The following is a 12,877-nucleotide window of genomic DNA, read 5'->3' on the forward strand; positions in this document are numbered from 1 at the left end:
AAATTCGCCCTAGTATGGCGAGGGCGAGCTTTATAGAATTGGGCAAAAAATACTTTGTAACAAGGACATCATAACCCGTAGGCAAAATGTATCAATTAATTCGTCATTTAGCGTGGTAAATCAGGAAAAGGCTAGACGGTATATAGTAAGAGCGATGGAACCGTAGGAGCCTTCATAGACTTTTGGTTAGATGATAGATTTAAAAACATGTCGGTGCAATCGCAGCGAGTTCAAATCCAACATGATGTGAGCTGTTCGTTCCAAGATTTTATTGGCTATAGCTGGACATACCGAAGCACAGAATCACAGAAAACACAGAAACATGTTTATATATGTGATTTATGTATATAGATAAATTATGCTATATATGACTTATATATAAGAACACATACTGTATACGAAAACTCTGGCATTCAGTTTTAAATGTCTATCTCTTAGTACAGTGTATGTACAGTGGAGTCTGCATATGCATGTCGTTTGTATCAATAATGTATCTAGTGATTTATAAAAATTGCAAGGTGAATACCTCATTCATTTGTGCATTCAGATTAACATAAACTGAGGCACTAACAAACAGGCTGTCCATTATGTGTTTGAAACCAGTTATTAACAGCCCTCATGACTGGCCTCTGTTCACTTGACTTCAATTGAGTACTTGTACATCTCACAGATCACCTGCACAACCAGAGCTCATGCAGAGGGAACAGATTTGGTAGTTGATGTTATGGTAAAAAGTGGCTCCAGGACAGATGTCACGTACAGCTATTCAGCTGCACATACACCAGAGGTATGTTGACTAACCCTACACCTTTATCTAGTATTCCTTTATGCTGTGTTTATCTTCTTACAGTAAGATGTTATGTTCATCACAATGTTAATTCATTTCAAATTATGCTTGGTTCAGGTGACATCGGTGAACCCTATAGATGGTGTTGGGGGAGATACCATAACTCTGACAGGCACAGGCTTTGGGTCTACAAACGCTGAGAATACAGTCACAATTGGTAAGGGTGCAGATTCAACAGAGTACGTACTTCAATGTCTATTAGCTAATCTGTACATTGGCCAGTAGTTGGAAGTACAAGCTCTGTACGCTAGTCAGTAATTAGGAGTATAAGCTCTGTACACTAGTAAGTAGTTAGGAGTACAAGCTTTGCACGCTAGTCAATATTTAGTAGTACAAACTCTATACACTAGTTAGTAGTTAGGAGTACAAGCTCTGTACACTAGTCAGTAATTAGGAGTACAAGCTCTGTACACTAGTAAGTAGTTAGGAGTACAAGCTCTGTATACTAGTCAATATTTAGTAGTACAAACTCTATACACTAGTTAGTAGTTAGGAGTACTAGCTCTATACACTAGTTAGCAGTTAGGAGTACTAGCTCTATACACTAGTCGGTAGTTAGTAGTACAAGCTCTATACACTAGTCAGTAGTTAGGAGTACAAGCTCTGTACACACGTCAGTAGTTAGGAGTACAAGCTCTGTACACAAGTCAGTAGTTAGGAGTACAAGCTCTGTATACTAGTCAGTAGTTGGAGCACGCACTGCAAATGTGGTGCATCAAAAATTAGTTCTGAATCTGTCACCACCAGGCTAGTAATTACCTTCTCTTAACGCAACTTCTATTTTGTACCAGGTGGAGTTGTTTGCAACGTGACCAGCAGCAGCTCAACATCTATAACTTGTACTGCTGGTGGCTCGTTTCCTGGAGAAGTTAATGTGATGGTCAATGTGGATATGATTGGCTATTCTAACAGTGATGTGACCTTCACCTATAAACTTAAACCCAGAGATATCAGTAGCAAGGAAGGTAAAGATCTTTTAGCTTTCCAATTTTCGTATTGCTCTCAAATTGTTTATTTATATGTACAATTCTCAAAGTTTGTGTTTATGTCTGTAGGTGTGTCTGTCTTTGTCCAGTTATAGCTATAGCTATAGAGTCATTAGGTGATATACGTCGTTATATGGGATCAAATATGCTATCACTCTCCATTAAGTCATGCCATAATGTCATGGGGAGCGGTTAGTTAAGTAGTTAGTTCTTACTAGTAAGCTTACTCAAATTATTTATTGGTCATGTGCCAAGCTAATGGAAAGTGGCAGGTAACTACTAACTACTTTACTTCACATTGTTTATATGCTGAATGTTAATACTTGTGCGATGTCGGGCATTATGCTAGTATAGATACAAAAAGAAGAGGTCGAGTCTTTATCGATTGCGCATATACATATATAATCTAATCAGTAAAAACTTGAAATTGCTCATGAGAAGTTGGTATTTATGCCTGCAATAGCGAATTTGAATGACTATATCTAGATAAGGGTTTTTGTTTCCATAAGGTTAGTGTTTGTTGTTTTTGTTTTGCTTGTTTCTTTTTGGTTAATTCGCTGATTGGTTACAAGACAATTGTATAAAAAAATAGTTTTAATTTTAAGTTGTAAGTTTGTAACTATAATTCTCTTAATAGACTTGTCACATTTTTCAACTGTTTTTAAAAGTTAGTCTATTAACATATGTTTGAAATATTAGTTTTAACAGTAATAACTAAAACAACATAAATTATTTTTTTAGACGTAAATCAGATTTTTATTATTAGCAAAATATGTCACAAAGAATTATATTAGCTGAGAAAATTGATGACTTCAGACTCGCATCACCGAACCGATCTCATCAATGGAGAGTATTCATTCATAAAAGCTGGTAAGCACGCCTTTTGCTCTTCACCTATACATACATTGTACATAAGAAGGATTTTCTTGGTTTCTGAAGAGCCACCATGGCCTAATGGTCTTGGATGCCTGACATGCAAACTAAGGGTTGGGGTTCGATTTCCAAAATGGCCACTATTAGTAACAGGAAAGACATCCAACCTTACATTTCACTCCGCAAATTACATGTTTCCAGTTGTCGAGGTTCACATATCACTAGACTCAGATCTGTCCAGCCAAGCTCACAGCATCGTAGTTACTAACAAAGCTTTTAAAAGCACGCACAGCTTCTGCTTGCAGTAAGCTAAGATAATGTCTTACCCAACTTTTAAGTGATTTCTCACAGGAATTTCTGGTTTTCAGGTAGCTTTGGCGGTGGCAAGGAGATTGTGTTAGATGGAAGTGGTTTTATGGCTGGTGTGATGGTTAAGTTCTGTGATCAGTATGCTGAAATCACGTCTGTCACTCCTACTTCTGTTACCATGCTATCACCTGGCTATGATACAGGTATTGAAAACACTTTGGTTCACTTCACTCTTGTTATCATCAATTTAATCAATCGAATTATTTGTGAGCTCTAAATTAATAGATCAGTGTCTTGTTGAGTTGTAGCTATATGTACTTGCGTATCGTAAAATGGATTAAGATATTTCTTTGCTGAAAGAAGTTTTGATGAATCTTCTAGCCAGTCTGTAATTTTTTAATCCAGTGCTGTAAGGTACCTGCCGCATATTTGATGGTATCATTTTTTTGTTTTCTTCCAGCTTTTGTGCTAAGTGAATGGCAAAGTTCCTGTGCCATGCATTTAGTGCTGTAGCAATATATTAAGTCTATGTAAGATATTTAACAAGTTCTCATAAGCTAATGCTAGTCTGATGACAAGTGTCGCAAGTGCTTGTCAGTCAACTGACAGGTTCCCATAAGTGTCTCTTAGGCATTAGTTTTTATAGGTAAATGTTCATCATCTGACACTTATTACAAGTGCTTGTCAATAATCTGACAAGCATAGTGTGCTGATATACCTGTTCTAATATTTAGTGCCATCCAGTGACTTGGTGTGCGATATCAGAGTTTCTATTGGGAATGAAACTGTTCTGATAAATGATCAGTTCACTTACACCGTAAGTGCAACACCTGTCATAGACAGCGTGACACCTGCCAGAGGAGGCACTCTTGGTGGCACCAGGATTACATTGGCTGGCACAAACTTTGGGTAAGTTCCTTAACCTCAGTTCTGCGTTAGCGCAATTCAATAGGTTTACTCATCACTACAGACCATATTTAGCAGGTGAACAAGAAAACATATAGCATAGCAATTCGTTAGCATCTGGTAGTAAAATTGGTGGTAGGCAGTAATTTTCTTTCAATACTGAGATCTGACTTTGTTAGGACCTCGGGTGCTTCGTCATCGTGGAAACACAGGAATGTAGTGTCGCTATCGACCTAGCTAGTTACTAACTATTTACTAGTTAGTTCACTCAAAAAACAAAATGTAATCCCTCTCACCGGTTCACTTGTTAATTGTGCATAAAAGCTATGTAAATTATATATTATATAAATTACATATAAATAACTATAAATAGTGAATATAAATGTATTTTCTCAAACTGATTACAGAACAGAGAACTCTATTTTATTAAGGAGTAATGTCCTCATGGAACAATTATTAATGATTTGACATGTGCCAGAGAAAGGGTGCAGTCTCATGAAAAGTAACTTACTGTTGTTGTAGTTATGTAGCCATAAATCTACTTACCAAAATGAGGGATCTAATGCTATAGACAGTGCACGACTACTGCATCACTTAATTTGATTGGAAATTTTTGTGGAACACTTTTTATGATAGCCCAATTTTACTACTGATATATTTCTGGGTACATTGTGGTCAAATCCCATTTATCTGTTGCATAAATCTTCAATGGGAAAAGTTATTGTTATACTATCATTAAGCACTGGCAGCTTGTGGTGTTTCATTTTTGATCAGATAACCTGCCGGTTGGTGTTTAAGACGCTGGTTCCCAGGAACCAATAAGAGTGTTGAAGCCAACGATTTTTAACCACTCGGTGAAAGGTACAAAAAATGTTTGTGTGAAGTTTTGATGAATTCGAGCAAAAAATGTGGAAACGCAAATTAGCAGACAGACAATGACCAAATGACCGAATTAATACAGATGAAGTTTTAAAAATTCTTTTGAATAACTTTTTATCTTGTTATTTCTCGAAGATAGTCTTTGGATGATGTTCTTTTCTTTGGTTATCAGCAGCTCAAGTGAGAACACAGTGACAATAGCCGGCACTCTCTGTGACATCGAAACTGAGTCAGCTACTGAGATTGTCTGCGTAACAAACGCTCCTGATATACCTGAGGGGAGCAGCAGCCGCAGTCAAAAGACTAAAGTTATGGTCGAAGTTGGAACTAATGGATTAGCAATAACGGTGAGAAACACTGAGTTCTTTTTTAAATTTGATTTTGAGTTGTTTCCTGTCACTTTTACCGATGCCTGATGATATGCTAGGTCAGACCAAGGGTTTTATCAGAGGTCTCTTTACCAAAACATCAACATTGTGGCAGGGAACTTAGCCATTTAAAAATGGTGCTATTCTGAACTTTGATGGATTTTCTGTGCATGTGATGTATCTCTATTTACTCAGCTCACATGTGCAATACTACATCAGATAAATAGAGGTATTATTATTGTATGATAGCCTCAGACTTTACTATTTTAGGCTGCTTCCTGGTTTGATTCATGCTCTGGTTCATAGTTCACTTTATGGTTCACTTTATGGTTTGTTTCATTGCTCACTTTCTGGTTCATTCTATGGCTCACTTCATTATTTACTTGAGAGTTTGGTCTGAAAAGAAGTAGCAGCTATTACTAAGCAACTCATCACAGAGCGGGCAGAATATTAAGTTTTACCTAATACAGTGATTGATCTTTTGTTCATAATAATGGTCATAATCAATATTGGGTCAAATACTACATACTACTGGTTTGTCTATTAGAAATTTGCTTCCTGCTTGTTAAGATGTAATAAAATCTTGTTGAAAAAATTTACACAAATTTCTGATGTGAATTTTACTCAAAATTTTTGATGTAAACCTTGTTAAAATTTCATGATGTAAATCCTGTTAAAATTCTGTGATGTAAATCCGGTTAAAATTCCATGATGCAAATCCTGCAAACATTTCATGAGGCAATCCTATAATGCTTTTGTAATGCAAACCTTATTAAAATTTCAGGATAGAAAAATTTCCAATTACATAATGCAAATTCTATTCAAATTTTATTATTTGAATAGCGTTTATATTCCATAATATGAATCACGTTTAAATGTAATGATGCAAGCTCTCTTAGGACAAGAAGTTTTTCCTATAAACATATTATATTTTTTAGTTCTTCATGCAGGATTTTTAGGCACTCATGTCAGCCAACATTTGACATATCTAGAAAAACTTTTTGACAATAAAAAAATCGTTTTGAAGTTCCCTCTAGTACTTTCAAATAGCGGTCAAAATAATGCGCTAGCTTATTGTTGCAGGAACACTCTGACTATTGGTATGTTGATGTGTGGTCATCCGCTGCTACGTGGGGTAATGGACCCTTGCCAACTGTAGGAGACCTCGTGGTCATACCCAAAGGCCAAATCTTGCTCCTTGACATGGACACACCAGTTCTTGCAATGCTGCTCATTCAAGGTACGAACTCACTACTCGCAAAGCACCTGCTACAAGTGACACCATTTACTCTGTTTAGTCCCTGCCTCTGAGTGTCAATTTACTACAGGCTGTTAATCTTCATAGGAAGTGTCAAGTTACTACAGGTTGTTAATCTTCATAAGAAGTGTCAAGTTACTACAGGTTGTTAATCTTCATAAGAAGTGTCAAGTTACTACAGGTTGTTAATCTTCACAGGAATCTACATATGTTAAGGTCTGTTGACAAGTTGGTGACGTTTGATCTTTGATGGTGCATCGTACCACTTGTTGGCATGCATTGACAGTTCTGTTAGGCTTCTTTCACCAATGCTAATCGGTGTGGATCCTGTATCGCTGATGGTTGGATAGCAGAGAATTCTCAATAATGATCTTTTCTCAATAATGTAGAATTATTTTATAATAAATGTCATGACAAGGACAGAAAGTTAGTGAATACTCTGTTCATACCATTACGAGGTATTTATTATGAGAGCAGGTGCTAGTAACCTTTACTAAATGAACACTACATGTAATTGTTCTAACAAGAGTTTACACAATTAATATACATCTTTAATCTATCATCTACATCTATTACATCTACATCTATCATCTGTCCAGTCATACATGTAGTGGTGAAGTTTAAGAGCAAAAAATTATAACTTTGAGGATTTCAGAAACATCAGTTCTGTAGGTGGCAAGTTTACCCATTGGACTACGAGTTCAACAGAGTTTAGTGATTAATCATAGTGAAAATATTCATTACATTGGTTAAAATACGCATAACGACGTTGTGTTGCACGTAATGATTATCGGTTGGCCTCACTAGGTGAATGTGCGAGTAATAAAAACAGTTTATAAGTAGTTGCAAGTAAGGTAGTGTAAAGGTAATGTAGTAGGTAATCTAGTGTTTATAAGGTGTTTTTATTATCCGTGCAATGCAGGGTATTCAGCTAGTATACCCATATGCCAGTATCAGGGTTTACCTATAGATAGTTGTACATGTATGTGGCTCTTAGCAGAGTCAGGAAAACACAACAATAAAAATTTGTGCTTTTCCAAATGGTTTTCCTAACACAACAAAACAAAGGCAGCAGTGGAACCAATATAAAATGTTTACGAGGAATTTTGCTTATTCAAAAGTTTTATAAATATCAGCTTCAACTTCTTTTCCAAACACAAGGTTTGTGAAATTGTGTTTGTATTATTTTTTGCGCATTTCGTTATTTAGTAGTTTAAATAGAATGTTAAATCAGTACTAGTACTAGTCAGTTCTAGTCAGTACTAATACTGACTAGTACTAGTACTAGTCAGTACTAGTCAGTACTAGAGATCAAATCATTAATCTGATTGTTATTGGGCTCTGTGAACATTTATAAGCCAGCAGCTTATTGGTCAGTTATTTTAATACTGTCAGTAATAAATGCTGAACTAAATGATTTTACTAAAAAATTTAGCCTGCATTTAATTTCTTTTATCAGAAATATATTATGACCTCATTCTTAAATTTATTGAAAAGCTGTGACAAATGTGGACACAATCTGAAAGCGGAGCATGCCCAAGTCTGTAACATTAGTTTGTACTTGTCATCATTGACTAGTTTGAGCTATTTCTGGCTCTCAATTCTAGATTCTGATTGACTGACTCTCACTCTTTATTTTTCAGGTGGTGAACTTCTGTTTGATGATGCTGACCTCACCTTGCGCTCTGAGAATATCCTGATAGTCGATGATGGTCGACTGACAGTCGGAACGGAGGATAGTCCCTTCATGTATGATGCGACCATTGAACTTCACGGTCAACTCCGCTCTCCTGAACTTCCCATCTACGGAGCGAAATGTCTCGCCATTCGAGAGGGCGAACTCAACTTGCACGGTTTGTTGTCCGTTTTTTTTTAATTTGGCTTATTCAAATAAATATTTTTCAGTTTTCAGTAAGATTTTCTTTGCCTTGTCCAAACATGTATTCATGAGAAGGTGACTCCGATCAAACTTAACAGGATGTCAAAGTCTTTTCCCAAAAAAACTTGTAAAAATAGAGTAGCTCATGTTACTTCAAGATGTCTTTTAAGAACTCAGGCTATGTTATTTCGATTCATAAGTTAAGTCACTGAGTTAAGTATATGATCCCATTTTGTTCAGTAGCTTTTTATAAAAATCCCAGAATGCATTAAAAAATTAACTTGCACAAAATTTTAGTATATTTTCTCACAAAGTATTGATATCTTTATATTATTTGCAATTGTTTTTGATGTTTGAGATGATCTGAACTAAAAAATGTTGAAAAATATGACTACTGATTCCCACAATAAAGATTGCTCGTATATATATATATATATATATATATATATATATATATATATATATATATATATATATATATATATATATATGACAGCGGTTTGACATATGTTATATACATGTTGTTATCTATATGACAGGATGTTTCAAAAAATAAAATAGACAAAATTTAATCATGATTAAAACACTCAAGAGAGAAATTTGTGTAAAATGACATCACTAATGACATCACTAATGACATCACTAATGACATCACTAATGACATCACTAATGACATCACTAATGACATTACTAATGACATCACTAATTGCTATAGTTGATATCAGCTATTGAGTTTGAGTTACAATGTTACTTGTATCTATTCTATTGGTCTCTTGGCAACTATAGATGTCATAAGAGCATTTTCGCTTGATCTGATTTTCGCTTGATTGTCAATTTTATTCTTGAAACATCCTGGCAGTCAGATCTCCTCAAACATTAAAAACAATCATAAATGATAGAAAAATACTGATACTTTCTGATAAAATGTACTAAAGTTTTTGCAAGTTCATCATTAAGTTGCTAAAAGCATTTGGAACCTTGACCTTGACCTACGCATGAGATTATATGCTGGATTAGGTTTGACTAGTACTATATCTGGCAGCTATTAAAATTGTGAGGAGTAACTCATGTGCATATGTTTCAGCAGTAGTTAATGACCTTTGCAGCCAGAATTTTCTAGCCCAAAAAACGGACTAATTATATTGCGAGACATGGTGTCATCCTTAGATAATCACCAGCTCTGCTAGAGTCCTTATGTCCTTGGAGTTGCGCTATTTCAGACGCCTGATGCTCTCTGAATAATAAATTAAATAGATTAAAAAAATACAAAATTTGCAAGCAAATGTTTGCTTTTTTAAGGACTTTGTAAAAATTTAATGGTTACTACGGAAACAAGTTGTTACTACGTTAACGTTCATTGTAGGCAAGCCACTCCGTATGACCTGGACTAGACTGAGTTCCACGGCTGTGGCTGGTAGCACTCAGATTGAGTTGGAATGGGGTCAAGCCGATTGGCCAGTAGGTGGAACCATTGCCATAGCAACAACCGGAGATCGACACAGCCAAATTGAAACAGAGTTGCGGAATATCACTGCAATCAGTAATGATGGAAAAATGATTAGCTTCTCTGAGCCTCTGGAGTGAGTTTACTTGTGCATAATAATAAAAATAGTTATTATATTAGCATACCAAAACTTTTACTGTTGTTCTATTAATATTATTTTAAGTATAGTTATTATTATATTAGCATATAAATATTGTTATTGTAATTATATAGTATAGTAGTATTATTAATATTGACTGGCATTGCATGTTTAGTATAATTATTATTATGTCATTATATTTATATTAACAACAATATTAAATTAATTTAACATTTCTATCTTTAATCTCCTCACCTAGGTATGAGCATCTTGGAGTTACAGAAGAACTTGGAGGCGGTCATACATTAGAGATGAGAGCAGAGGTTGCCTTGCTAAGTCGCAACGTCAGGGTCATCGGCAGCAGAGACATCCAGTGGTCTGACGAAATAGAAGCCTGCCCAGATGGCTTCGACACCGGTTAGTTCCTTACTTGCGAGGTGTTCTCTCCTTGCTTATAACAATATGAACTCTCTTTGAAATTTCTAGGCTTGATTGATGACTGTGTGGTACACGTTCCACTTTACCTCAAAGTCAACTGTTTTATCAACCAGTCAAGTGTGTTTCATCAACCAATTAAGTGACAGTAGATAATTTTTCTGGTCGTATTATTCTTGCATGAAGTGCTTATCATTTTATCTAAAAACAGGTGAGTTTGCCACACAAACCTGCTTCCAAGGTAGATTTGGAGATGAGATTGGAAGTGACCAGTTTGGAGCTCAGATCATGTTCCATGCACCGGTCAGAGACACAAAGCTGGCTCGAGGAAAACTTTCCTACATTGAAGTCAACTATGCTGGACAAGCTTTTAGGTGGGCACCTCTGACTCCTCCAAACTCGCTTTCTTTTCAGCATTTCTAGTGCCATGCTTGTGAATGCATAGTAGGCGGAGTTGTCTTCACCATTTTATGCTTAGGGTACACATGGCAGTTTAGCTTCTCTATGAAATATAATGTGCATGGTGTTCTTGCCCTGCACTGTCAGCAGGCAGTCAAACCTTAAGTGAATAAACATTTATGTGAATAAGATATTACAATAATCCACTGCACAACCCTCACCCACGATCTATGAAGTAACATCTATGGAAAAATTTATGGAAACATAATTGAAAAGTTAACTAAACGCTATAAATTTTACTTGTTTATGGTTGATATGCTTAAACTGATTTCACCGACTGTAACCAACTGAATATCAAAGTAGCAGTCGCACAGGTGATTATTAAAATTTATATTATTATCATATTTATTATTATTGAACTAACAACTAAAACTAGTAGCAAAAATCAATTTAAGTTGTGTCATTCAGTATTAGAAAATTACATTAAACATAAAATTTCAATTTCATATGCAAGTAATTTATACAGTCCCATATATACGTCGGTCTTTACTTTGAAGTTTGGATTTGACACGATCTCTCTGACTGTTAGACATGTTTACAACTGGTTATTGTAGGCTGGGTCGATACCCTGTGCACTTCCATTTGAACGGAGACATGAGTGGATCGTATGTGAAAGGTCTGTCCATTCATGAAGCATTCAACAGAGCTGTCAACATCCATGGCACTCACAACATCACCATTGAACATACAGTCATTTACAATATCATGGGCGGAGCCTTCTTCCTTGAAGATGGAATCGAAACAGGAAACAGATACCGGGTGAGTAGTTACCTTCCAGGAGTTCAAGGTTATACATTTCCGATAGAATCTTTTGTTTAGATGTGCATTTCTCAATTGTTTATTAACATAGATGGTGAATCGTTGAAGTAAGAAATATGTATGTAACCAATACCTCGAAGATATACATGAAGATCGCTATGACGTCTGCTTATGCAAGCAGAGGCTGTTCCCATTTGAAAGAGCCATCTTGCACAAGCAATGGCTCTGTGATTTTGGCTGGACATCTGTGCATTCGGTGGCAAGGAAACCTCAACGACTAGAGATATGCCCTGTTGCAAAGAGAGTGTAGTATATGGTTGGATGTCATTTCTGTCATCATCAGTGGCCTTTTTGGGAATTGAACCCCCAACCTGTTGTATGCAGGTCAGGAGTTCTAGACCTGTAGGCCTAGTAACAACTAAAGCCAGTTAAACATACAATAAAAGAAAACTATTGTTAACAATAAAAGCTTAGCATATAAATCTACAAGGCCTTTTAATTCAGAAAAAATTTCATCTTTATTGTATCATCTTCGTTTAAGTTTCAATTTCAGTTAGAGTGGTAACAGGAAGGGTATCTTACTTAAATCGAAGACATTGAAAGATACTTGAAGACTCCTAAATACAAAAACAACTTCGTTTGGAACATTTCTAGTCCCAAACCTCAAAATGAGCACAATTCCAGTAGTGAGGTTATTCAAGTGAAGCAAGCACCTTCACTGGCTGTCATACAGTAGTTCTGTTATTAAATTTATTCCTTACCGATAGAGAGTCTACCTATATCATTAGTATTTCTTAAGAATCGCTATTTGTTAACATTTTGTGTATAAACTATTGGTTCTCATCTGTACTATGTACTATCCGTAGCTGCAAATCCAAAGTTCTATGAACAACCGATTCTTATGTTTTGTTTTGTAGTACAACCTCGCTCTGTTTGTGAAAGCCAGCTCTAGCTTACTCAATGATGACATAACACCAGCAGCGTTCTGGGCTACAAATCCTGACAATCACTATGAACACAATGCTGTTGCCGGAGGCACCCACTTCGGTTTCTGGTACCGACTTCTCGAGCATCCCGAGGGCCCGAGTGCAACAACTAGCGTTTGCCCTCGTCGCGTGCCTCTAGGAACTTCCTACAACAACTCGGGTGAGTTGTGTCAGGTCTTTCGTGTCTTGACCTAAACCTGACCTGAACAATATTTATCAGTTGATGCTCTTTTTGGGTTTGACGCTACAGTAAAAATTATAAACAAGTTAAATTATAGGGAATTTTATGAAAAACATAAATTTGATCTTCACTGAGTTTTTGCTTTCTTGTGCGTAAGGTAGTCATGTCG

At 36.0% G+C, this 12,877-nt stretch overlaps 2 protein-coding genes across 2 annotated transcripts in view; both read left to right on the plus strand.

The window, feature by feature from the left end:
* The first annotated feature begins 6,356 nt into the window (after positions 1 to 6,356).
* LOC137408351 (fibrocystin-L-like) lies at positions 6,357 to 10,310 on the plus strand. The gene is made up of 4 exons (XM_068094848.1): positions 6,357 to 6,408; positions 8,070 to 8,279; positions 9,669 to 9,885; positions 10,148 to 10,310. The coding sequence occupies exons 1-4, from the start codon at positions 6,372 to 6,374 to the stop codon at positions 10,308 to 10,310; spliced, it is 627 nt and encodes a 208-aa protein (XP_067950949.1). The 5' UTR covers positions 6,357 to 6,371.
* Positions 10,311 to 11,376: 1,066 nt separating this feature from the next.
* The window catches only part of LOC137408051 (fibrocystin-L-like), a 40,417-nt gene continuing 38,916 nt past the window's right edge, over positions 11,377 to 12,877 (plus strand). Inside the window, exons 1-2 of the mRNA XM_068094440.1 lie at positions 11,377 to 11,541; positions 12,459 to 12,687. Of these exons, the coding sequence (XP_067950541.1) occupies positions 11,377 to 11,541; positions 12,459 to 12,687 (394 nt within the window). The remainder of the gene's footprint in view (positions 11,542 to 12,458; positions 12,688 to 12,877) is intronic.

Source organism: Watersipora subatra, chromosome 11 (genome assembly GCF_963576615.1).
Source record: "Watersipora subatra chromosome 11, tzWatSuba1.1, whole genome shotgun sequence".
NCBI lineage: Eukaryota > Metazoa > Bryozoa > Gymnolaemata > Cheilostomatida > Watersiporidae > Watersipora > Watersipora subatra.